Consider the following 26,644-nt stretch of genomic DNA (forward strand, 5'->3'; position numbering starts at 1 on the left):
AAAGCTGCTGTTTGTTGTTGTATGTCTGTGTTTGCTCACAAAAACAGTATACAAGCTTTTAGCTGCAGATTTGAAATGCCATTAGAAGACACACACTCTGCTCTGGTTCACATGAAGAGTTGACGATTCTAGCCATGTGTACACCAGCTTAACACACAGCCTACCTCCCTCTCTCTGCAACAGAGGATTAACTATTGTAACACAGATAGATGTGTCACTTCTCAAGTTATATGCCGGCAAGAGAAAGGGAGAGAAAGAGAGAGAAATGCAAAAGACAAACAGATTCTGACGTACTTTGCGTCTGTGTGATGGCACGATGAAATACGTCTCTATGTGGTGCTTCTGAAGGAAGGCATGTCTCTCGTGTCCGAAGCCAGGTTCCACCTCGTAGTCTCCATTCAAACACTCCAGGGTTGTTCGTGTGATGTGCACCTTGCTGAGAGCATAAGCAGAACAGAGGACACAAGGCGGTAAGGGATGAAAGACTGGCACTATAAGGTCTCAAGTCATTATTCCCCTCATTATTTTTATCATCCTCATAGTGCCCCAGCCTGCTCAAAATTCAGCAGAGAAATTTTCATCCTATAACGACTCATTTAATCTGCTAACGAGTCCCAAAATCATATTACTTCACTTGAAACAAGACCAAATTGAGCCAATGATTTGACCTCATTTCACCACTTTTTAAATGCAAACACGATTGCTTCTGCAGATGAGTTTTCCATCATAAAGTGACATTAATTTAAAGTGGGGGGTACTAATTTTAAACTGCTGGTACTGTCTGTTTTTTTTTAGAAAAAAGAACACTACTGCAGCAAGGTGGTGTAATTAAATCCAACAGTCTCTCATTACCAAATATAAAAGAAGAGGACTTATTTCTAAAAACAAAATGTGATCCTTTTACTAATTTCAAAAAGCTGTATGAAAAAAATTAAGAGTAACAATGAGCAAGATCAATTAACCCTACACACAATATGTTGCTCAAAGCTCTGCTGTTAAACTCGGGGTGCAGTGTGTGATGACTAGAAGCATTCAGCAGAACAGACTTAGATATTGAATCTAATATTCATATGTATGTTTAAATTAGTGTATAATCACATTAATATAAAAGCCTTTTTTGCTTTTGTTAACTCAGAATGAGTCTTTATGTCTACTTAAGGAGTGGATGCTCTTCCATGGAGGCTGCCATCTTGCCCTGCCATGTTTCTACAGTAGCACAGAACAGACAAACTAGATCCTGTATACACATTTATTTTATTTATGTATTTATTTGGAGAGTGGCTGCGAAAATGCACCAGTCGGAACATGAGGAAGTGGAAGATAGTGATTGTTGTTGTGCACAAAATAATTTGTGCTGATAGACGTTTTTGATGGTAAAAACTTGACAAATGGAGGATCATACAGGAGCTCATCGCCATATCTCTAAATGTTCCCATTTCTATACACTGTACCTTTAAGGCTGAAGTGGGAAAATGGGCCCCATCAAAATAGGTCAGCTTAACAGCTTTGCTATTAACCACGCCACATCCTTTTGATATCCTTGCGACCTCTCTAATAATTATGCAAGACTTTCTTATAAATAAATGATCTGTTTCTGAAAAGAAGCTTTTAAGTCAAGTAGTTCAGTAAGTAATGACTTTTCCTTATATTAAAAAATCTTTATTTTGCGATACATATCTGTTTAACAATTCTGTTTGTTGTGAGTTCTTCTGCTATGATAGAGCTGTATAATAAATTAGCCTAATTTCTTCCACTCTTTTTTTTTGGATGGAGGAATACATACATAGTTACTACTTTGATTTGCATGCACTCATCAAAAGGTTGTATTCTGCTTCTGTTGCTGGGTTACAATGTGTCAGTGTATGTGTCGTGATTTTACTGTGAGCGCTCAGAATCCGGCTTCAGTGGGTGTAATAGTCAGCACTGACCCAGGCAGCCCTCCGGCTTCCATCACATTTGCCAGCGTGACATCGTTTGACCAGACGTCGTACTGCCATTTCCTGAGGCCCAACACGCCACACAGCACCCGTCCTGTGTGCAGACCCACACGCATGTTCAGATCCACCTCTGTCGCCTCCACCACTGACCTGCAGGGGGAAAAGTGGGAAGGTTAATCTCTTAAACTGTAAAACAAAAGCAATACAAATATCTGAACAACGAAGTTTACAATAAACACCTGCATCTTTCAAGTCTATTTGGCACTACTACCAGCTAACTATACTTTATCCCTTACTAAGTTTATATGGCAGGTCTGCTAGCGTTCTTTTGAGAGGCTGGAGTTATCCTATCCTATCCCCTGCGCTTCCCTTTCCTATCAACTGTGTTATATTCTTTAATGCATTTCTTATAATAGAACCAGCCTATAATGTTTTCTCGCCTGCATCCATGTTCCCTGGTGTGTACATGTTTGTGTACACATGTGTATATGCAGACCACCTTCCCGTCCCTGAGCTGTGGTACACAGGTGATAAAGCAGGACTTTTTCAAAGCCTTTCCTCTCCACTAAATCACTACACAAAGCTCATCGTCACCAGCAAAAGGTCAGCCACTTCAGACAATGTTTGTGTGTGTGTTTACAGGGTGGTGGAAAAGAAAATGTGGTCTGCCTGTCAGGCTGGTGGAGGAATGTCTCACACACACACACACACACACACACTCACACATACACATACACAAACAGACACAAATACACACACACACACACACACACACACACACACACACACACACACACACACACACACACACACAGAAAGAGAGATGAGTGTGTACGACTGCACCTGTCCCCTGAGATAAAGGACTCCTACAGCAGCATCCATCCACATAGACAGAGCGTAGGGAAAGGGAACATGACAGGCCGGTGTCAACATGAGGAAACGAGGTAAAGGTTGTGTGTGTGTGTGTGTGTGTGTGTGTGTGTGTGTGTTTGTGTGTGTGTGTGTGTGTGTGTGTGTGTGTGTGTGTGTGTGTGTGTGTGTGTGTGTGTGTGTGTGTGTGTGTGTGTGTGTGTGTGTGTGTGTGAACATGCTATTGGAGGCGGATTCAGGGTCATGTGTGGCACCAAGTGTCTCCTCTATTTCAAACTGGTTACAAATTGAATTTCAGTGCGAGTTTACAGAATTAGTCTGTGATCAATATGAAACTTAAGTCAGAATTTTCAACAGTGCTTTGCAGAAATGAATGCAGCTAAAGCTCTCCTACATCATGCTGTGAGAGGCAGAAACAATCTGTCAAATGAGTCATGACTGCTCAGTTTGTTGTCCCCAAAGTAACACTGAAAACAGCCTAAAAGTATACAATTATTCCGATAAGTTTTTCTTTCATTAAATACAAATTAATCACTGTTGTAACCCAAATGTCTATCCTTGCATCATGAAAAAAAAAGGACATTATGGCATTTCTAAAGCAAAGCATTACAGACCTTTATTTGGCATATTTTGAAAATGCACAGCTTTAAGTCCTGGCGCCTTTTTTTTACAGGTTAAAAAGACCTTGATGTGAAACAGCTGTCTTAAAAATCCAGAAGTATTTACATTTCCATAGATTAAAAAAAAAAATGTTTAACCTTCCGGGCCAAACACCTGACCACACAACAAAGGTTCCTACCTTAAATAGACAATGACCCCGTGCAACCTTATTTACGGGGTCAAACACACATTCATTCATGATCTGCCTTTACAGTGACGGTTCAAAAGATATTAAGATTAGGAGTTTTTGCCCAAATAAGGACATGACTGACTTGACTCCCAGACGGGAACACATAGCTGTTGGCTCGGAGGCCCAAACCCTGCCTCTTTACGTCACGCTATGCCTGGTTAAGTTCCGCAATTCCAATATGGCTGCCGCTGTAGATTGGTTTCCAAACAGAGCTCAGGAAAAGATGGGTGACGTCACGGATACTACGTCCATTATTTATACAGTCAGGATCAGGGGGGAGCATGCTTGTTTGAAATCACTAGTTTCTTGTATGGATTACAGCAGCAACTAAAACAAGATCATTTGACTCCTGAGAGTTATCATGAATAATAAACTAAAAAAAAGATGCCACTCAATTTTACCGCTTTCTGGTCAGTACATATGAAGAAGCCAAGACACATGTTATAGAAGAGATGATGTGTGTGTCGTTATGGTATAGTATGTTGCTTACGCAATAGTGTCAATCATGTCCAGTCCCATCTCCACACAGCAGTGGGCGTGGTCTGCTTTGGGTTGGGTCAGTCCGGACACACAGTAGTAACAGTCCCCGAGGATCTTTATCCTCCTGCAGTGATTCTCCTGCAAACACACAAAGAGAGACAGAGAGGTGAGTGTTTGCAGTCCACCAGATGGAGAACATTGAGCTGTAATGTAGAAATGTGTTTCATTGGTTATCATAGAAAGTGCAGGCAAGGCACAGTGGGCTAAGACATCAAGGAACAGCTGCAGAGGCAGGAATCAGACTACATAAGATATGTCATTTTGCACGTTTTAAGTCAAGAAAAGTTCCCTTAAAACATTCCAATAAACATCAGTGTACTTTTTTGTTTTGAGTTCTTGGAGTAAATGCATGCATATCAAATTAAGTAATGTATTGCTACCTAGGTGTGTTAAATACTTGATTCTGATTGGTCAAAACCGCACAACTACAATGATTAAATCTCAAAAACAAAGATGCTAGGGCCTATCTAGTTGTTTTTCTTGCTAACCATGTTAGAATTGTTGTTATGTTCTTAGTCCTAGTCCATCTTAATTCCAGAATTCAATCACTGGATCTTGTTCTAATTCACCGATTTGGTAAACTTTAAATACCTAATGGAAAGTTTCTAATTATGACAGGACTGTTTTTAAACCTTGAAGATAAGAAGTTACAGATGTAAAAAAACAAAAAACATGCTGAAACCCCTCTAATGAAGAGCATCTGTGTGCCATTGCTATTTTTAGAAGCTGAAAGTTACTCACATTGAAGAAAAAGCGTACACTCTCTGGTCACGTGAGATCTGACTGTACAGAATCTGCTTGGATGCTGACCGGGGCTGATGTAAATCAGATGTGTGTGTACTTGTGCAGCCATGTGTGTGTTTGTAGTTCAGGCCAACTCTAATTGCTCCGACATGCTCTTGAAGTAGAATCCCGCCCACACATTCCCAGACAGATCAGCTATTTGTCACAGTGCACACACTCCACCACGATGACACACATAAACACTACTCTTTCCAACACACACACACACACACACACACACACACACACACACACACACACACACACACACACACACACACACACACACACACACACACACACACAACATACATGCTGCAGTAGAAACAGCAGCATGTTTGGTTGTGTGCAAACAGACTGTGCTGCAGTTTAGCTGCACTCATAGTTTTCCGTTTTCCCGTTTAGCACTGTGTCACTCACAGTCATCACAAACTCCTAATGGTAGACCTATAAAGCTTTGTCTGCAGGCAACCTCTGAATGACAAACACTCACACACATACACACATGCACATATACACAGTCACGTATAAAGAGGATTCATGGCAACTGCAGGGTAAGAGGCAGAGATGAGAAAAGAGGAGACGGGTCGCTCTGGTTTTCTGCTCACGAGAGCAGAAAGATTCTGGCGTGGGAGGATATAAGAATGATCCCGGCACTAGGAAAAGGAATGGAGCCTTTGTGTTTGTGTGTGTGTGTGTGTGTGTGTGTGTGTGTGTGTGTGTGTGTGTGTGTGTGTGTGTGTGTGTGTGTGTGTGTGTGTGTGTGGTGTGTGTGTAGACATAAATGAGAGAGGAATTATCAGATGACAAAAAAGGCCACATCTTAAGAGAGTGTGGTATCTGCATGAAGTGTTGGAGTCAGATTAGAGCCAGCAGTTTGAGAGGAAAATCCACGTTCTTAGTTTGGTTTGATAGATTTCTGTCCCTATTAGTGACTTTGGCTTGAAATGGTAAAAATGTCACATGATAATTAAGTTGGAAGTCTCTTGAAGCATGCACAAAACTCAAAGTGAAAACAAACATGTTGCCTCTACAAAACCAGTTAAAAACGACTCATTTTGCTGCTCAACAACCTCTCAAACGCTGTGTGGGTGTGATTGATCACATTTCGTTTGACATCCCTTATGCTAATCTGACCTGAACAGCAATGCTGCATGCAACAATCAGCACAAGTAAGTATCTTGAGTCACAATCATAGGCGGAAGCCTTGACGTCTGAGAATATTGACTGAGTGAGATTCAAAATGCTTTCCCATCAATGTCAGAGTTCATACACACAAAACATCAGCTGGTATTTGTTCCAAAGGTAGGCAAGTATATGATGATATGATGATGGCACTCTAACGTTAGCTTGAAGAGCTAAACAACTGCCTACGCTATTAAACAACCAGCCTGCAAAAGTGGATTACAATGTATCATCAATCAACTACCACATCCAATAGCCAACAGCAGAAGATACTGCAACAGGCAAAACTTGGATCCCATCAACACTAATGCTTGAATTGTGAATTATCTCTTCCAGACTTAACCAGCAGAGCTCTAAACATGAATACAATCTTGACCAACTCTCATTTGTAGCAGAAAATAAGACTGAAACACTGGCACTATAATTCATAGAATGTAGCAAGCTTACACAATCTTTCTTCTTCTTTCGTACAATCTCTTGAACAGACTTAACTTTCTGCTTTGCTTGACTTTATCTACAGTGGATTTGGTTCTCCAGATTTCAGGTTAAGTGAAGGTTAGTGTGAAGTTGAATGCATGTCTGCTATGGTTAAGTTCAGGTTGAGCCTCTGCAGAATAAATGTGTTGTGCAGCACACACCAGCAGACAGGCTCAGCAGCTGTGACAGAGCCGGTTTGAAAGTGAATTTCCCTTTTGCCAACATGACAGGGTATAAATCTCAATTAGGATGCAGCTGCAGCCCCAAACACACACACTAAAACCCATGCACATGATACATCCCTGTCACAAGATTTCCATAAAGCTGCCTTCTGAGTGCAGGAGCAATGATAGAAAGCTGCATATCACCTTATATCCTGCTCTTGCTCTCTCTGTCTCTCACTCTCTGCCTGTGTTAAGCCATGACTGATTGCTGAGATGCAGAATGAACTCAAGAGGGATAATCCTGCTGATCATGTGACTTTTGCGTATGTGCGTGCGTGCATGGGTGCGTGCATGCGTGCGTGTGTGTGTTTGGAAAGCAGGAGTAAACTGTCTGAGGAATTTTTTGGCAGGTTGAAGAAGGCTGAGAGCAAGTGGTATTGAGTGTGAACGTGTGCAACTGACAAATCAGACAGTATCAGCTCGTCATGTATTCAGAAATATATATTTAAGAAGATTTTCAAATTAAGTTTTATAAAACAGTGAAGTGCTTCAATTTGACCATTCCCAATTCTCAAATGAAGCGATATGATGAAGCGGGGCTCCACCTCCTTCTCTGCTGCATATGCTGTTATTACATTCTGGTGCAAGTGAAACATCTAGGAGTTAGCCCACAGATGGTTTAATAAAAAATGTTTCAGCCTTTATAGCTTGTTTCCCCATTTCTGTCAACTGGAAGATTGATGAATTTTCATATCACTCACCCATACTGAAATAAATTAGAGCCCCCTTTGGCAACCATACACATCCACACACCCAGCTATATTATAGCCATATCCACTCAAACACACTACTAGACATGTGCTCTACTAACACCATCCTGTATCTTTAGTTTATTGTCTGCAAAAAAGGAGACAGAATTACAACTTCAGAGAGAGCCAGAAAGCCACTATGACAAAGGAGCAATTAAAAGTACCACTGCTACAAGCGACTTCCAAATATTAATATGTGGGCGGCCAACGGTTGTTGAAGTAGAGGCCGAGGGCGAGGTATGACTCATAGATTCATGGCTTTTTTTAGTAGTTGTGACGTTCTACATGGATTTACTGTCAACCTCACGTTTATCTGGCAGTTCTTTTACAGACTTAGCCATGCTTTGCTTCCAGTGAGAACTATGTGCATTGTTTTATTAAGCCTTGCTGTGCCCTGCAGTCATGACTCCAGGCACTCTTCCCCTGAGGGTCCTGCCTCCCCTGGTTTTAAATCACTGTATTAAGGATAACTACAGTGATGCATAATTAAGGCATTTTTTTAAATATTTTTTTGCAACATTCTTTCATTTTCTCATGCTCATATCTGTGGCTGAGTCAATGAATATGGTTTATTATCGGGGGCAGATCATAGACTGTATAAAATATGGACGTAGGATCCGTGATGTCTCCCATCTGTTTCTGAAGAGCTGTTTGAGGCCAATCGTCGGTGGAAGCCATATTGCTACTGTCGAGCCAGTGTGGTGTAAAGAGGCGGAGTTTGAGCCTCCTAGCCAACAGCTAGTGTTCCTGCAGTCAGCTGTGCCTCTCATTGGAGGACTCGTAATCTCAATATCTTCGAAATTCCCACGTTAGAAAATAATTCACCCCCCTTACAGTGTGTGCCGATCGAGAAATGGGCTATCCAGATTACCCTCGTCTTTTGTACCAGGCTGTAAACATGTTTATTTTTGCTGTAAAGATCGTCTTTTTCCCATTCATGTGTATGTGGTTCCCGGTACTTCCGGAGCCAGCCTCAAGCGGATCCTTGATGAACTGCAGTTTTTAGCACTTCCGCATTGGACTCTTATTTATAAAACCGGAGGTTGCCGCTTGGGGCAGATACAGCATACATAGACAAACTGATAACAGCCATCAAATGCAAGTATCGTATTTTTATAGTGGATGACAAAATAAATGTAATTATAGTCATTGTTTCATTTTCTGCGGGAATAAAAGAAAAGGTATGCTAGGTGCAGAAAGATACAAAAAAACTCCTATTTAGCAGGGACAAAAAGTACAGAGAATCAGACATGACGGCAGGTTTGTTGCTCAATCAACCAGGTTTTGGTAGCTCTCTTAAACATGGTGAGGTTTGCAATAATTTTCACATGATCAGGTTGTGAGTTCCTGCTCTCCCAGGGGGAACTGGAAAAAGATGCAGAAGAGAGGGACAACTGTGAATTAATGTATGTATATAAGTCAATGCTGAACATGGATCACCTTGTTCAAAAATCTTGTGTGGCAGATACTTGAAGTTGAACCTCTTTGGCCGGCTTGCTCTTCACACTCAGTCACCTGACTTTCCTGACAGGTCACGGCCCAGAATAAGCTCTGATATAGTTAAAACCTGCTCTAAAAGGCTACATTCACCTCTGTGTATTTCTTCGGGTTTATCTGCAAACATCACAAGCAAGTGAAGTATGTAACTGTATGTCTGAGAGTACAACCATGTGTTGAGCCTGCTGTACTCCATAGATTGCATAACATACAGAGATTAAAAGTGTGAGTAAACGTGTGTGTGTGTGTGTGTGTGTGTGTGTGTGTGTGTGTGTGTGTGTGTGTCAGTATTATTATGATTATAGTAGTCTGGCAGCAGATAGCCTGTCACTCACCTAATCTTCTTTCCCTGAAAACAACACTACACAGGCTTACTGACAGACGAGGAACGCTATCTTACTCTCTCTCTTTATCAAGTGCAGTTTGGTCCTAATAGTGCTTACACACACACACTCTCACACACTCTCTCTCTCTCTCTCTCTCTCTCTCTCTCTCTCTCTCTCTCTCTCTACCTCTCTCTCTCTCTCTCTCTCTCTCTCTCTCTCTCTCTCTCTCTCTCTCTCTCTCTCTCTCTCTACCTCTCTCTCTCACACACACACACACACACACATACACACACACACAAAAACTCTCCACCCCCTCAGCCCTTATCTCCCCTCTGTCTAAAAAATCAGTTCACTCATCTCTTCCTCTCTCACCCAGCCAGTTCCTTCTCCTTCTTGACCTTCACCTCCTCTTCCTCCTCCTCCTCCTCCCCCTCCTCCTTCATGCCAGCCAACCTCTCCAGCTTAATTTTCATTGTTGGATCAATACATGCTTCAGCATATTAAATAAGCTCCCCAACTAAATAATATATTTGGTTCTCTTGGGGGCTTTTTGTTTTGCAGAAGAGGGAGAGTAGAGAGCTATGTTAGTTTGTATATTTAGTTTTAAGGGCTGCAACTTCATTATTTTAGTTCAGTCTTGTTTGCATACTTGTTTTTTTTTTTTCATCACAAAACAATCCCTGGTAATTATAGGGAATCATTTTGTAGCCAGAGAGACACATATTTCTCTGAAGAGACGTTGATGGCGACTAAAAACAGAGCTATAACATACCTATCTATTTATCAGATAGAAGTGTACATAGTGTGTATACATCTGTAATAGTTGCCATATTTTATTTTATTTTATTTTATTTTATTTTATTTTATTTTATTTTATTTTATTTTATTCTATTCTATTCTATTCTATTCTATTCTATTTTACCTTTATCATTGCTATTGTTATTGTTATTATATTTTTAACTATGTTAGTACATTATTGTTTTCCCCTGTCCCGTGTTGTAAGCTGCTGTAACAAAAGAATTTCCACGAATGGGGGACCAATAAAGTATATATTATCTTATCTTATCTTAAAATCAGTGTCTATATCTTTCATCTATCATATGGTTCAGAGGTTCCTAGTTCCTGTACCTGTTGTGACAAGGGACCTATGACCTTTCTATTTAAAGTCAGTTCAAAGACACAAGTTAGATTACTTAGTGCCTCTAAATTGCCCAAAGGTGTAAATTTAGTGTAAATGGTCTATCTAAAGCTCTTTACATACATGGACTTTCTCTAGATGATTAAAGGACACTCAGGCACTGATATTTTCAGGAACTCTGAAACACATGCTATTGTACACAGCGGAAGGTTCAGACATGTCATCGTTTTACTCTGTTTGGTTTAGTTGATGGAGGCTGCTTGGGTAGCTGGAACTGGAGCAGAAGGGGAGTCTACCCTAAACTCACGATCCTGCATTAATCGACAACATGTGTATGGATGTTCAACAGTGCAAACTCGAAAGTAGAAAACAATATACTGACAACCGAGCCAGCAGTTAAGAGTATAAAACAGAGAGACTAATCAGCAGCCTCACTCCCGATGAATTTCCCTGAATGTGACCTCCAGTCTCCTGAGACCCTGAGCAGAATAAGCAGTATAGATAATAGATGGAGAGATGGATTTATCAGAAGGACTCAGACATGACCCTGAGAACAAGTTTTTTTCAGTCTACTGAGCTGCTCCTCTTTCAAGGTCATCAAAAACAGATGTTCTGAAGCCCCTCTGGCCCCTCATACAGATACACCCATCAGCATCTGTTATAAGGTGCCCTTTAGCTTAGAAATGACTCTAGTGTTAAATATTCCACAGCAGTATAAGCCTATCAGAGTCACTGTAAAGGTGCACCAGGTGTAGAAGCTTAAAGAAATGAATAGGACAGGAATATAAATTGTCAAATACTGATGCTTTAATGTAAACTTTTTAAGGGTTTGAGTGACTTAAAGTTGTCTTAATGATTTTGAAATATTTTGGTGTTGCCCATTTTTCCACACTTAGCCCAGTGGTCTTGGTTCTGTACACTTTGGTGACGTTTTGAGATGATAACATTACCAAGGACAACAACGTCCTGCTCACTACAGACACATTAATGGAGCTTGCAAACGTACAATTGTGCTATCATTTTGTTATATGAATGTAATAGAAAGTTACAACCTCTGAATCTTTGAAACAACTTTCATTCATTGAAAGTTTTCCAGTGGCATCTGGCGACAGGCTCGTGGATCTTGATAATCACTTAGTTGGAATAAACTTCAACATCATCATGCATTGTGGGATTTATACTTGGGCTAAAACAGCTTATCTTACCATTAGTACAGATAAAGTGCAAATCAAGCATACTGCCCTTTTGATTATTGGAGAAATGGGACACACTTGTGCACTGACACTAAGCACATTAACATGCACACCAAGCACCCAAGCATGCAACAGTCCCTTTGTATTGACTCAAGTAAGTCAAATACTAAGAACTTCGTCAAACCCCTTTGACGTGCCACACAGACACACCAGGTAGCATCTGTTTTGTCTTCTTTAATGAAACTTGGCTAAGATGCTTGAGAATCCTGTAGTTTGTTTTGCTTTAGGGAGCAAATGTGAGAGAAAAATAACAGCATGGGTTTCAGTCATAACTCAAGGTTGAATCACATGGGACTCAAAGCCAGGACTTTGTGACTGTCCCTGTTTGACCCTTCATCGACTCTGACAGCCACACCTCGCGCATCTTCACAGTTATTCTGCTGCAGCAATCTGAGGGCTCTGATTTGTTAATAGTTTTGTAAAGTATTTAACATTGGGGTAGGTTGAAAGCTAAAGCACTCCTTAAAATAGATGCTAATGGTTTGCTTGTGCATCTGTATGAGATGCTGAAGGGTCTGCAAAGCATCTATGTTTGATGACCTTGTAATAAAAGTAGCTTGAAGATCAGTTGAAGTCTGTACAGTATATTGTGCCTGTTGAGATGGTAGTGACAGAATATTTCAGACCACCTGTATATGGGTACAAATGATCACTTACTTATTGGAGATCCATCAGATGTTCTTCTTTGCTGAAGCAGGATGTCAGTTTAGATTTTGAAGCACATTGATCACACTGTGCTGATCATTTATACATTTCATCATTTTCCCTCTGAACTGAGAGGCAGCAGTGTGGGGATAAAGAGCACTTACTGTAGCCAGCTCATCAAATTTCCCAAAGAGTTCGTTGAGCAGTTTGACCAGTTCCTGAGCAGTGCACTGAGAGGCCAAGCTGGTGAAACCCACGATGTCTGCAAACAGGATGCTGCAAGAAGAGAGAGACTGAAGATGAGCTGAAGACCTCATGAGAGCTAATTTAAGACATTTATTTCCTCAAGTTCTTCAGGAAAACAAACTCTTTAGCTGTAAGTTTACCAAAAATAAAACATAGAGGGGGGATATTAACTGTACACTCTGTTATTTCCAGTTCTGACTCAAAAAACCCTCCGATCACACCGGAGCACATTGGCTCATTGTGTTGAAAAGTTAGAACCCCTATCCAATCTCTGATAAATGAAAACAACTTTTAGCCTGACCACTCAATCAAAAAACAGAGCTAAAGGAGGTGCTGTTGGCTAGATGCTTTAGCAGGAATGAGAGAGGTGTTGAAAGCTACTTAGCCCCCCGTTCATTTGCTCACAGGCAGGCCAGATGGCAACAAACAAGCTGTTATGGATCTTATTGATTCTCAGTCCAAAAAATAAAAAAAAATCACTGCTCCCAGAGGAGCAGAGGCATCAGGGCGAGAGCTGCGGGCTGAGTATCATTCAAACTGTTTTGTACTTGTGTCAATCTGAGTTTCAGCCCTGACACCAAAGTACTACTTTTTGATGAATCACTCAGAAATCCAAGAGCTGAAAGACACAAATAGTCCTCACAAGTCTAAAAAGATGAACCTGTTGCTACTTTCTCAGAAATATCCTGACTTGCCCAATTGGCTATCTTCACCACACTAGCGACATTTCTGAAAGAATGTTGAGGTTAGTTTGTCACTCAGTGGACCATCAGCAGAAACGTCAACAAGGAACTGAGACAATGTTTCAAGATGTGGCACAACCATTCACTGAGGACTCAAACTCTTGTTTCTTTGATTGAACTCCTGCGTTTATGTGACCAAACCACTGCCACACCGAAAATACTCAAATCTTACTGAGTGTGTTTGTGTCATTTCTGGTCATTATATCTCATCCCCTCCTTCTCAACTTCTTTACCCCACACAACTACAGCAGATCAGTTTGAGGTTTCTACTGTTTGAAAGAAAGTTTTTCCATGTCACTGTTACTTGTTGAATAGTGTAAGTGTTTGCTTGTGGATAGCAATTAATTAAATGGAGTTAGTCACCTCAATTTTTGGAGCATTGGTTTTTCTGCCAAAAAATGTGTTCTCACAGGCATTCTTAGCATATTGCCAGTACTTAATTTTGATAAATTTAGGCCTCTGTAAGTTGTGTTTTAAAAAGTTGTGGTTGTTTCACACAGCAAGCTTTCAGATCATGACCTTTGATTTACTTTGTACTAGTGTTGTAGTACTCAAGATCGGTCTTGGTCTCGAGGCCGGTCTCGAGGCTGTTTATTTAAGGTCTCAATCTTGGTCTCGGACTGGGCGGACTCCGTATTTTATATCACAACCGGTTGAGACCACCACTGATGCACTCATTACTGTCATTACTGTGTTGAGAGAAAAAAATGAAACTTAAGGAGTCAAAAGAAAGGCAACAAAAACAAAACCAAACCTTGTTTGTTGCTGTCAATAGTATTCAAAGCAAACTTGAATAAAATAAACAGAAGTCTTGTATTTTGTTAACTCTCATAATGATTTTTCATTGATGTATATGGTCTTGGTCTTGTCTCGGTCTTGCCCTGCCTTGGTCTTGGTCTTGACTCGGTCTCGATCCCTAAATGTCTTGGTCTTGTCTTGGTCTCGATGCACTCTGGTCTCGGACATGTCTTGGTCTCGGTTAATGTGGTCTCTACTACGACATTACTTTGTACCAGTGAAACTTTTGGTTGTTGGCCATAAAGTTCAGATTTTTGACACACAGCTCTATTTGCATGATGAAGGGCCTTCTCTGAATCGTGGCTGAGTTCTTTTTTTTTTTCGCTGCACACTGCAGTATAGCTGCTCAGGATCCTGATGTATGTAAAGCTGGGATCACGACTGCTGCTCGACAGAAGAGCTCCATTGAGTGACTTTTCTTTGAATGAAGCTGTGCTGGTGTGTGTGGTGGGCGATGAGGGGGAGGTAGAAGAGGGCAGAGAGGGAATAATATGATGGGGGGCAGAAGGAGAGCAGAGTGGCGGCGGAGCTAAATAAGTATGTGATCAAACGTTTTCAGGGCCACATCAAAGGAAGGCCGTATCAGGGAGATGTCATGCCCCGCAAAATAGAGCTGATGTTTCTTTTTCTCCCCGCCATGTGTTAAGGTGTGTGTTTATAGCAGCTCCCTGGAGACGTGTGGGAGCTGGCTCGCTGTTTGCATCAGCGTGATGTTTGGACGATTGCCAGAGAGGCAGCAAGGCTGGAAAACAGGCGGTGATGTTCCCGCGCTGTGGCTGAGCGTGGGAGCCGAGCAGACAGAGTGAGTGAGAGAGAGAGAGAGAGAGAGAGAGAGAGAGAGAGAGACAGAGAGAGAGAGAAGAGAGGGAAAAAGCAAGAGGCAGGGAGTGGAGAGGATTGTCTTTTGACAGGAGGGCTGTTGACATGCTACCTAGCCCTCCACTCCCACACTCAGCAGCACTGATACAGCTCTCAGCTCCTCTTTACTGCCTTGTTGGAATGTAATCAGCTCAAAGTCAGGCCAGGTTCTCACGCTCTGTAATATTTTCTCCATTACGAGGGCAATAGAGGTGGCTGCTGAAAAGGCTGATAGAAATGCTCAGGGATATGGCTGCAGAAAGTGATGGATACAAAAACAGCACCTCTAAATTTCTCAGAGCCTGAGCTGATGTTCTTACTTTGCATGTTTTTGTAGGATTAGTTACTCAGCAATATGAAGAGAGCTACTGCAAAATTAATCGATGTATTGATGGAAAATGTATCACCACTACGATAATCAATCAATTGTTTTGACAATTTACACGCTTGAATTATAAAAATAAAATTGCCCCCAGCCTCCTAAAAAAGTAATTCCAGATTTTTTTTATGTCAGAAATATAAAGTCCTGGGTTTTTAACTACAGGTTCGACAAACGCAAAGCTATGGGCTCATTTTGACATTATTGATACTGAAATATTTTGTTGTGAAAAGCAGCATCTCCACTTCCTGTTCTCTGTATTTACATATTTTTGGAAAGTCAAGATGAGACTTATTTTTCATTGAATCACTCAGGATCTACTTTCTACCATGAATGCACCACAGTCCTGATAGTCTCATGAACCTGACATCAACAAATATGCTGATGATACGCCGTTGTTTTCAAATCCTCCTCACATGATCAAGCAGCAACAACCTCAGAGCTAGGGCAAAACCTGTGCCATAATGAAGGCCATGGTGGTGTGAGAGATTTGAAGGCAAAACAAGTTTCCTCTGAAACTACTATCGAGGGCTTTACGCCACACAAGCGATTGCAGCTTGTTTAAAAATATACACTCTCCTGAGTATTTTCCGTCACTTATTGTGGAGTTTAATGGGATCAGGCTGACCTTTCTCCAGCCCTGGCTCAGGGCTCAAATTAGGCGTACAGACAGGTCTTGTCATGCATGACTTAGTCTTTGCTAACATCAGAAATTGTCTTAGCTGCAACTAAACTCACTTTCATGATGGAGGAATTAATTACTTGTGCGATAGGATTCGTATCTAAAACGGCCGTCTATTCTGTTTGAAATCCAAGAAAAGAAAGAATCATCTGATTATGATAAAAATTGTGCCGTTAAACCTACAACAAACTTCAAACCCACCAGCTTCTACCTGAGAACTATACAACCTCTGGGAGCTTACTCTTTTGGATTCTTACATATCCAGAAGTTAGCAATTCAGGTCTACAGGCACACACACACACTGCCATTGTTAACATCTGAAAACTTGAAGAGCAAGATGATGTTGGTGCTGAGAAACAATGTCTAAGAACAAGGTTTTACTTGCACTTGCATGCCGATTAATTTTTGGAGATATTATTATGGCTAAAACTCATTTTCTTGACTGCCGATGGCTTTGGGTGTTGCATGATGACCAATGCATCCAGCTCCTTTTTCTCTGAACAATGTCTGTTTGCATCCATTTCAGCCTGCTGTAACCAAAAAACAGAAATCAGAACAACTCTGATGCCAAATCCCGTCCCCTGCCTCCAGATTTCACATACAATGCTACAGAAGCTCAACTTTAACAGAGCTGTGTGTGCAGGACATGTTAGTTGCAAAAGAGAGAAGCACCTTAGCCAAAAAGTCAGTTCTTAACCAACTGGGTATAAAAGTGAAACTTATAGTTTTACTCCATACAAAGCTTGTTCAAGCTATAAAAATCTGCAAACTTTGGGGTTTAATACTTAAACAAATGCACATTCAAAGATCTGCAGACCCATCACTATGACTAACAGTCAGTCAGAGAGAGGAATCTTTCGCTCCTTTTGTCTCCCTCCAACCTCTACCTGGCCTAATTGCGTCTGCCTTAATGGCTATTCTTAATTGCTCTCCTTCTATTCTTGACCCTGACGTCACAGCAGGTGACACCTGGATCAAAACACTCCTGCCCCTCTGCACACCTCCACGGTCCACTGTTGTCATGACACCCTTGTACCTGACATTGTCATGACGTTGGATGTAGATCTTGTGAAAGATCCGCTCAGGCGGTTTCAGGAAGTCCTCCTTCATCTCCATGGCAACATTCCTGGGCAGAAGGCTCATTAGCAGACGCTCCTGAGGAGGGAGGAGTTAAAAGGAGGAAGAGTTAGAGATGTATTAACAGAGATATAATGCACAACATACAATATGTTTTGTATTCAGTTTTGGCAAAAAACGAAAGCATTTGCTGCAGACGAATTCAAAGTGATCACTATTCATGCCAGCGTTTCTCTCTCTCTCTTCTTTTTGCTGGTCATAGTTCAAAGTCTGATGGGAGGCTTAAGATCGTAGCTGTAGTTGAGAGAGTAACCATCTACTACCAAAATGTTTTTCTGCGCTTACACGCTGATGAGTGCTGCAACGATTAGTCAACAAAACGAGAATTGTTGACAACATTAGTTGCTGATAACTTGCTGGTTACATCATTTAGTGGACATTATCCGGAGCTGAGTTGCTAAGTAGTGAGCCAACTTGCATTCTATCTCTGCTGAGAGAAGTGCATGCCAGTAGTGACAGAGGAAGGTAAAACAAAGCAAAATGGCGGCAGATGACGCAACACCAAACTTCTAAAGTCCAGGAGCATTTTACCCAAGAAAGGGTCCGCCTGCAAAATTTCTAGATGCTATCATGGGAGCATGTCAGTAATGTATGAGCGTTTGGACATCCATCATCGAAACAACAACTGTGACATTCAACTTAACAGCGCAGTGTTTAAGCTACCCTGTGCGATTTTTCTCACATTTGCATTTTCAATCCTGTACCTTAAAGGTACAAAATCTACCAAACATGTATACTCTGTTTCATCCTTACAGTCTTACATCCAAGTACTGACTCATGACAAGGTCCCGTTGTGATTCTTTCAAGTCAGAAATGATGACAATTCACAGAATATCAAATAAATAGTCCACTGTGTCAGAATTTTCTCACAGAAGAGCAGATGTTGACTTTTTGTTCTTGTTTTAGTGCTTTTATCAGCATAAGGCTCCACATTCTCTAAATTAATGACACTTAAAACTGTCCCCTGAGAAAATTTCTGTTTTTTATTTCTCCTCTTTTACCACTAAACAGTGGAATAAACTTCACGCTACTCATTAAAACTAAATATTCTGTGTTACAGTAACACTAGAAAGGTTTAAAAACTACAAATAATATTAATTTAAATATGATTTTCAATGGTCTGTTTAGAGTTTGAAAGAGTAATGTGAAATTTAAAAGCTGATAGCTAAAGAAGAGCCATTAGGTAAATGTGTAAGTCATTATCCGATTGGTAGATTGCTTCGATGGTCAATGCCCTGTTAACTGTAAAAATAGTTGTCAGATTCAGCCCTGATGTTGATACTTCTTTAGAGAGATTAATAAATAAAAATTAGCGTTGGGTTTTAGCCATCTCTTCCACCTCCTTCACAAACTGACTGTGTCCTGCGTAAATCCAGAGCTTGACTGTAAGTCATTGGTCAGTAACATTGGGACTAAACAGATGATGCATTCTTGCATTCGTCTGCAGATAAACATTACAGTATTACTTGAGATGATGGGTTAAAAGCTCACATACGAGAGGCTGGAATGTATGATCCAAAGGGTTAATAGATGGATTAATTTTCTAATCTCCTCAGCTCCAGCCTGTCGTAGCATTTACGCAGATCAGTGTACTAGTTCTCTGCTTGTGTGAATCGTCTCAGTTACAGCAGCATTAAGTACGGCTGCAGCAGGGTGTCAAACTGCTGTGAATGCACGGTGAATTAATGTGGAGAGGCCAGGTTATAAAAGCAGCCGGGGTTCTCCTGTGTCTCCCTCCAACACTGTTTCATATCAGACATCCATTCACACGACTGCTCCTCACCTGTGAATACAAACAGCCCTCACACCTTCTGATGAGAGAGTGTGAGCCAGGGTGTTTGTACGTGTGCTTCTATATCAGCTTTTTGCACTGCTACACATCAGGTGTAAGAGAAATCACAGCTGAAGAGTGAAGGTGCTTTATTTGAATGTTTGAATATTTAAATGACCAGCTTCTTTAATCTCCTCCTTAAACGTGTTTTAATCGCACATCAGTGGATCCCATTTCTCTGATCTGTCTCTGGCTTAATTCACTGTGTGCTCTGTTTGACTACGGCTCTCCTCATAGTGGTTTATTAATGAACCACTAGCTCACTTTCCCTCACATTAACATTAACAATCCTTCCCTGTAGACAAAGAAGAGCAGGAAATTCTCACTCAATCTTTGCATCTTGGAAATGAACAATTTCAAACTGGAAAGCAACTTATCTCCAAAGAAAAAAGGAAAAGATCACTGGAAAATTATGAATGTTTTGCAATGTTTGTTTTTGTTATCCTCTTTTTTAACGTTGTGCATACCCAGCTACATCTGACAGCGTGTCTGCTTTGGACTCTAAAGGTAAGAGTCTTTTAGTTGGTGTGGTAAAGTTGCTTCACAGTCACAGATTTCATGATAAAAAGTCAAAGAGAAATCATCAGAGTATGCAACTTATTTACTATTTTTGCAGCACCAAACAGCGCCAATCAAAACAAAAGCCATCTCAAAAAGAGTAGGACTTGTTACATTATTCACAGAGACTCATTGTGGCTCCACCGTGCGAACACTTGGTGACATTTGGTAACAGCAACAAGAAAAAACAAGCTTCTGGCAGGCCTCCATTGATTTTAAAGGTTTCTTGATTTTTGGACATCTGAATTATGTTTCAATAAGTAAAGACAGAAGTTTGACATTTATACAGTGTCACAGAAACTCTAAGAGACAAGGATGGCTGGTTGGCCATGACCTTTGACCTCCTCTAATCCTTAACCAGTTCATTTAAGGGGCATGAACTGAACTGTGGAGCTTGCAGATCGGATAAGGCTTACATTAATGTTGACTTTAAGAAATTATATGTTGACCAAGAGATCCCAACTCAAGGCCAACATGACAACATGCATGAGCTGATGGAGTTGAATCTGGTGCAGTAATGCTTGTTTGACCATGCTGGTTGACCAGATATTGATACCAATATCAGGCCTCTAACACAGATAAGACACTGTGTGAAGTATGAGTGGATACAACAGCCTATGCACATTAATTCCCAACCTCAACCCAGGTTAAGGCATTAAATTAGACATTTGCAGCTTGAATATCAACAGATCTGGCTCCATGAACACTTACCCTGGAAAAAAACAGTGTGTGATGTAACCTAAAGGTTGCTATCAAACTGGCCAACTTCTTTAAACTGTCAGAATCAATCTTTGTCTTGTTTGTATCAGGGGTTGTCTTTTGCTGTGTTTATGCCTGGTATGCCGTCTCTCCTAGTGAGTCTTATGGAAACTAACCATTGCTCCTGGTTTCCTAGATTGCTATTGAGCTGAGAAGTCGATTTACCACCTAGACATATAGCACATAGCCCACACATGTTCAGGAATCAATACATCGTATGGATCCAGCTCAAAGCAGAAACCTCAACATCCGGGCGATAAGGAGAGACCTGTTTGATGTCTGAAATTTAAATCAGAAACAGTTTTGTTCCCAGTTTGCCGCCTGTTGATGGATCCCAATCGGAGGTCTGTGCGGGTTTCACTCACCCAGATAAACTGTGACCTTTAGTGGAGTAGTGAGGCCATGAAAGCAATCTGCTTGTGTAATTACCTGTCAGAAGGGAGCCTGTTACTGCTGGGGAAAACACAGCGTATCATCATCTAATCTACAAAGCACAGGTGCTAAAAGTGTGCGTGTGCGCTCGCGAGTGTGCTGCAGACGAAGGTGAGACGCGAATGGAGTCATATTACATACAAGGGATAATTAATTCTCTGTTTAACAGCCGGTGTAGGTGGGTTTCATGCACATGGCGGGTGAGGAGGGTGCGGCGCATAACAAAGTGTTTCTGTGTGTGAAAGTTGCCTGATTGCTCCTTTGTTAAATCGTTACATGTAGGCGTGCTCGGAGGGGGAGGAATGTGTGGCGGTGCCAGTGCATGTGCCACAGTAATTGTTCTTTCCTTAAATAGCTGCTGTCATAGTTACTGTGTGCCTGTGGGCAGGTTGTACGAACACATTGGCACCTGAAACCTTTAAAAAATATATAACTTCTCCAACATAAGTGCTCAAGGCGAGGTTGAGAACTTGTATTTTCTCATCTTGGAAGGACCAAAATGATGCTACGTGCTTTAATCACACGCTGCTTCAATACCTGGAACTCTTTTTTTACTGGTCTCCCAAAAAGGTAAGGGAAATTAACGTTGGTTCAGGAAGCTGCAGAAAGGATTTTAGCTGATACAATGAGAGAAGATCACATCCCCTCTCTGCTCTCATCACGAACTGGCCTCCTCTGTCTTTTAGATTTGATTTAAAAGTCCTTTTGCTCATCTACAGGGTCTTACATAATTTAGCAGCTTCTTATAACACTGACTGCCTTGCATTTTATATCCCAGCTCATACTCTAAGATCTCTTCTTCATTTTTAAGTTCCTAGAGTCACTTACAAAATATCTGGTAAGGCAGAATCAAGCTTTTATTTCTCCAAACTAGACTCATCTTTAACCCATGGAGCAAATGCAGCCCTCAAACCATCCTAAACTGGTCTTTTGACTATTAAACACAGAAAGAATGTGTATTTCATTACAAAACTTTGCATCAACAGGCTGTTAGGGAAGCTTGACTCAAGATTAAACCAATCAAAGTGGGGTGCCTGTTTGGCCTTGTGGTTAAATCACAATCAAGTGGACAGCCTGTGTTCAACACCAACTAGCAGCCCCCTTCCCAAATGTCACCCCTACCCTCTCCTTGTTTTCTACTCTATAAACTGCCCTATGCTCATTGAAAAGAGGCATTAAAGCCTCAAAATAAACTTTAAACACTTTAAACAAGAGAATCAAAGTGTCTTCAATGCATCATCTTGGCTTTTTTGTCAATGGGCGACTCATTAATAGGTCCCTGTGTTTATGCAGAGGAGGTTTTCAGAAATGTCTAAAGATATTAACTACAACTAAATTTATCACAACAACATCCTGCTTCTCTTCTAAGATTAATTGATTCACTTTTTATCACCTCAGGTTTACAGGCCTGACGTAGAAATTGTGACTCTCTGGCTCCATTACTCTTCAGGTTCAGAAAACCTCACTTTGTATATAGGGACGAAGGACTCCTTTGAAATTGTTAAAAAGAAAACAACACCTTTCTCTTATTGTATGGCTTTATTTTTAAGTATCATTGCTGTGCGAATCTTAACTTCGTCTTTGGTATTGAAGCTGTTTTGGTTGCCTTTTCCCTTGCTATTCTGTTGCTGTTTTTAGTTCATTTATAATTTTTTTAATGTTATCATTTTTGTTTCTGATATTGTTTTGTCAAGCACTTTTAGCTGCATCCTTGCAAAATAATGTTCTGCTATTTTCTAAACATTATTCTGTGCATTGTAAAGTGTCTCAGTGTGTGTTCATTTATTCACACCCCACCTGTTTCTCGTTCTCATCCTCCAGCCTCAACCTCTCCTCGATGCAGTTTCGGGCCTGCAGGAAGACTTTCCTCTGGGTGCGTTCTGTGAGAATCCTCACAAACACCCCGGACAAGTTGACGCTGGTGAACAGCACCGCGTTGGCTACCAGCTGCACACAAACAAGAACAGACATGTCAAACAAAGCCAACAGCGGCAGCAGCAGCAGCAGCAGCAGCAGGGACAATTCTGTATGTACATATGAGCCTGCAGGAACACATGTCCATATGTGCACTTCTGTCCGCAGACATACATCCTGAGATTAGACTTCACAATCTGTGATTAATCCACAGCATGGATTGAATGGCAGACATCAAGGTCGGCACATTGATTACGTCATGAATCATAGGTGTGACTTCCAGGACAAAAGTATTACAGTGGAGAGCCTTACAGACAAGGGGCATTATTGGTTAATGATCAGGGCTATTGATCCTGTCCAACACTTCATTTATATGATTAACTCTGTGGCAACTTTGTGCCATTGATTCCTGAAAGGGCATAGGTCAAAGGTCACAGAAACACTCTAATCCAGCACAGCCAGATGGATGGTACTTTACTCCTGATAGTCACCACCTCATAAATAAGACTTCACTCCTGCTCACTGTAACTAAAAAGAACAGAAGCATTCTGACCCCCGTGATTTGGCTCTTCTCCAAGGGTTGCAAAATGCTGCTGCACAAAGTTCTGGTTATTTGTTCAGACTCTCCTCTAATCTCTGTTATTTTTTAGTGCATTACTTGCAAATGCTTTTCTCCTCAGGCCTCTCAAAATGAAATATATAACTTACTACTCGCTGGTTTCATCCTTCAATGAGTAGCTGTAATTTGACATTGCTTCATTTCAAAGAGTTAAAGGCCTAGAAGGTTAAGAACCACTGATTTAATGCATTATGTAAATGCATTTGATGCATTACTATCACTGCAGTCTGTGGAACTCTTATGAATCACAGGAATGTTGGTGTCTTATAAGGTCAAGATAAAGCTCAGGGGGCCATGACGACAGAATTGAAAAGCAAACAAAATATCTTTTTTGTTCTACCAAATCCTATAATTTTTTCTGACGCTTCCCCAATCCTAAGAATGTGGTATCATATCTGCACTGTTACTGTATTTCTATTTCCCACATTTCATTTTTTTAATATTAAGACTTTTTTTTTTTCCTAAGGGGCTCCAGATGTATTTTATCTACTGTATTGGTCTTTGAATTGCCTTTTCAAAACAAACATCAATAACGCTGCTTTGTATTCATCCTCAAATTGAACTGCTTGGTACCCATTGATATTTATAATCTGAGTAGGGTTCATAACTACAGCTTCATTTTAGGCTCTCAAGCCAATGAAAGTGGGAACCACTGACTTGTAGCCACTAATATCTTTGACACCATGTTAAAGAGGAGGCAGCATCCTGAATTCTTTAATTAGCACACAGACAGCGGGAATCAGCACTAAACAGGATGCGTGTCTCAGCAGGATCCAATTTCAGCACCAGCCGCTGGACAGCTCCTCGCCTGCCTCGTCCCTTTGCTGCGCGCGAGAGAAACTTTTTCCACGTTTCCAATCTCACAACTACAGTATCCTGCAGATAAAGCAATCAGTGAGGGTGTTTCAACTCTGCCTCCTTCGGGGAAAGACGTGTGTCAGTAAGAATGCAGTTTCTGTGCTCCACTTTACATTCATACAGTTACTCCAGAGCCCAGCAGCTTCCAGGTCAAACTGCAGTTTCCTACTCGGGAGCTGCTGCTCAGGGGTACTTAGAATGTAGTTGTTTTTCTTAGAGGAGTGGGACCTGACCCACGACTAATTTGATATGATTGCAGTTAAGTGAATAAACCGCGAAGACCTCTCTGCAGAATTGGTCCAGGATGCAGGTGCATCACTTACCGGTGTCCACAGCCTCTGTTTCCTCCCCGTGACCGACGTCGCTATGACAATGAAGTGAGATGCAGCCAGCATCACTCCGAACAGCACTGCCAGCAGCGTCCGTACCGGCAGCAGCACGTAAGCCACGAGGGTGACCAACATGAGCTGCCACACGCCTTGCTCAGGGGCTCCGGTGCTCACCAGCTCTGATGTGCCGAGCGCCAGCGGGAACGGGCAGCAGAGCAGCGCAAAGGTGAAGCTGAACAGTAGCGTCAGCTTCGCGATCTGCTGCAGCTGCGTCACCTGCAGGTACTTGACGTTAGTGACGATGAAGAGCGACAAGAACACCACGCAGTGCACCGGGTACGAGCCCTTGGACAAGGTGAGACGCGGGCTGGACAGCAGCTCCACCAGGGATAGCGACGACGCGGCCACAATGAGCACCGCCAGCGCCTTGAGGGTGGCGGTCTGCTCTAGCTTCAGGTTGTAGTTCTGGAAGAGAGCCTCCAGCTCGTGGCTGTTGAACTCGTCCTCGCAGGCGATGGCGCCCAGGGGTGCACCGGCTGGGCAGTGACCCTTTCTCCGCCGGGTCTTGACTCTTTCGAATGGCATCTCCTCCATGGTCCGGCCATTCATGAAGCGGGGATGGCGCACGAGCCCCTCAACTTTTCGGTTCCAGTCCTTCCTCGTTGGGGAATCGAACCCGGCACCCTCTCCCAGTTCATGCGTCCTGGATAACGGGCTTGGTGTGAGAGGGAGAGGGTGGCACTGGAGACAGCGCCGCGCGCGCCCTATCCACAGGTTGACGATTGTTGGTGTGTCGTCAGAAAAGTAGCCCGACCAATATGCAGCACGCCTCTCTCTCTTTTTCCCTCTCTCTGTCTCTCTTTCACCCTCGCGCTCCTTCCCTCTCTCTCTCTCTCTCTCTCTCTCTCTCTCTCTCTCTCTCTCTCTCTCTCTCAGACCACCTGCGGTGCCTCGGACAGGGTTTCTGGTGATCCTGCGCTCTAACAGGACAAACAGAGAGGTTCAGGCGTGCGTCTAATGATTGTCAAAGCACCACGAGGCTCGACAAACAGCTCATGTCACAAAACACAAATCATTTTAACACTCTCTCTGTTTACTTTCTGAGACGCACAGCCTTCACACACATGAACAGACACGTGCAGTTAATATGATATGCTGCCGTGTGTCCTTCTGCTGTTATTTGCTGGAGTGAAATGTCAGTGGTTTGGTTGGTAGAAGACAGCAGCAAACAGCGCTGGTGATATCCCCTCACGGTGTCTGCAGTGAGAGCTGATGTAGTTCCCAGCTAAAAATAGACCAGCTGCACCGGTGTATGGTCCAATATAGCAACAATTTGGTCTTTCCCGCACCTTTTCTCTCATATAGTTTTATTGCAGGGCAAAGTGCTCGTTTCACACATAGATTGTACAGTTAAAAGACAGAGTGCAGGAGGGTTGTGGTAATACGGGGAAACTAAAAATAGCGCTCCCTTCCTGAATTAAATGTGGAAGTGTAGGAATGATGACGTGCATCTTAAAATGTAATGCACCATTGTCAGTTATAACGATTCGAGCATGCATTTTTGCACATCTGAATATTTTACAGACACACTCCTACAGATTTTTTTGGACTACACTGAAGGTTATTTTATGTAAATTTAATATGAATTCCTACTATAACAACGTAGAAACCCAAGATGACAAATTAATGAATTTTACCACCAAATAGCTGCAGAATGAAAGCACATCAGAGGGAAATGAAACAGTCATTGCATTTTATATGCAGCCGAATTTTTTAACAAGAAATATTTCACTGACTGTAGAACAAGTGTGTATGAAAAAGGCAGCTGCAAAAAAACGGATACGAATGACTGACATTGGAGTAAAAACATGCTGATCAAAAGCATTAGCAGAGATCTTTAGAATAACTAGACACCTCCAAATTGTTTCCAAAGTGAGTCACCTATAAAGTGTTTTTATATGAATAGGTGCAGTTTTTTATCGTGTCAAGGCTGTATAAAGAGTTTTCTTTCTAGTTGACTTTCCTAT

The 26,644-nt window shown here is 41.7% G+C and overlaps 1 protein-coding gene across 1 annotated transcript in view; it reads right to left on the reverse strand.

The window, feature by feature from the left end:
* LOC117825971 (adenylate cyclase type 1-like) overlaps window positions 1–25,406 on the reverse strand; it is a 54,898-nt gene extending 29,492 nt beyond the window's left edge. Inside the window, exons 1-7 of the mRNA XM_034701992.1 lie at window positions 24,612–25,406; window positions 22,695–22,844; window positions 17,217–17,335; window positions 12,639–12,750; window positions 4,148–4,275; window positions 1,929–2,087; window positions 295–436 (exon numbers count right to left, since the gene is read on the reverse strand). Of these exons, the coding sequence (XP_034557883.1) occupies window positions 295–436; window positions 1,929–2,087; window positions 4,148–4,275; window positions 12,639–12,750; window positions 17,217–17,335; window positions 22,695–22,844; window positions 24,612–25,226 (1,425 nt within the window). The 5' untranslated portion in view covers window positions 25,227–25,406. The remainder of the gene's footprint in view (window positions 1–294; window positions 437–1,928; window positions 2,088–4,147; window positions 4,276–12,638; window positions 12,751–17,216; window positions 17,336–22,694; window positions 22,845–24,611) is intronic.
* Between the last annotated feature and the right edge of the window lie 1,238 nt (window positions 25,407–26,644).

Source organism: Notolabrus celidotus, chromosome 2 (assembly GCF_009762535.1).
Source record: "Notolabrus celidotus isolate fNotCel1 chromosome 2, fNotCel1.pri, whole genome shotgun sequence".
Classification (NCBI taxonomy): domain Eukaryota; kingdom Metazoa; phylum Chordata; class Actinopteri; order Labriformes; family Labridae; genus Notolabrus; species Notolabrus celidotus.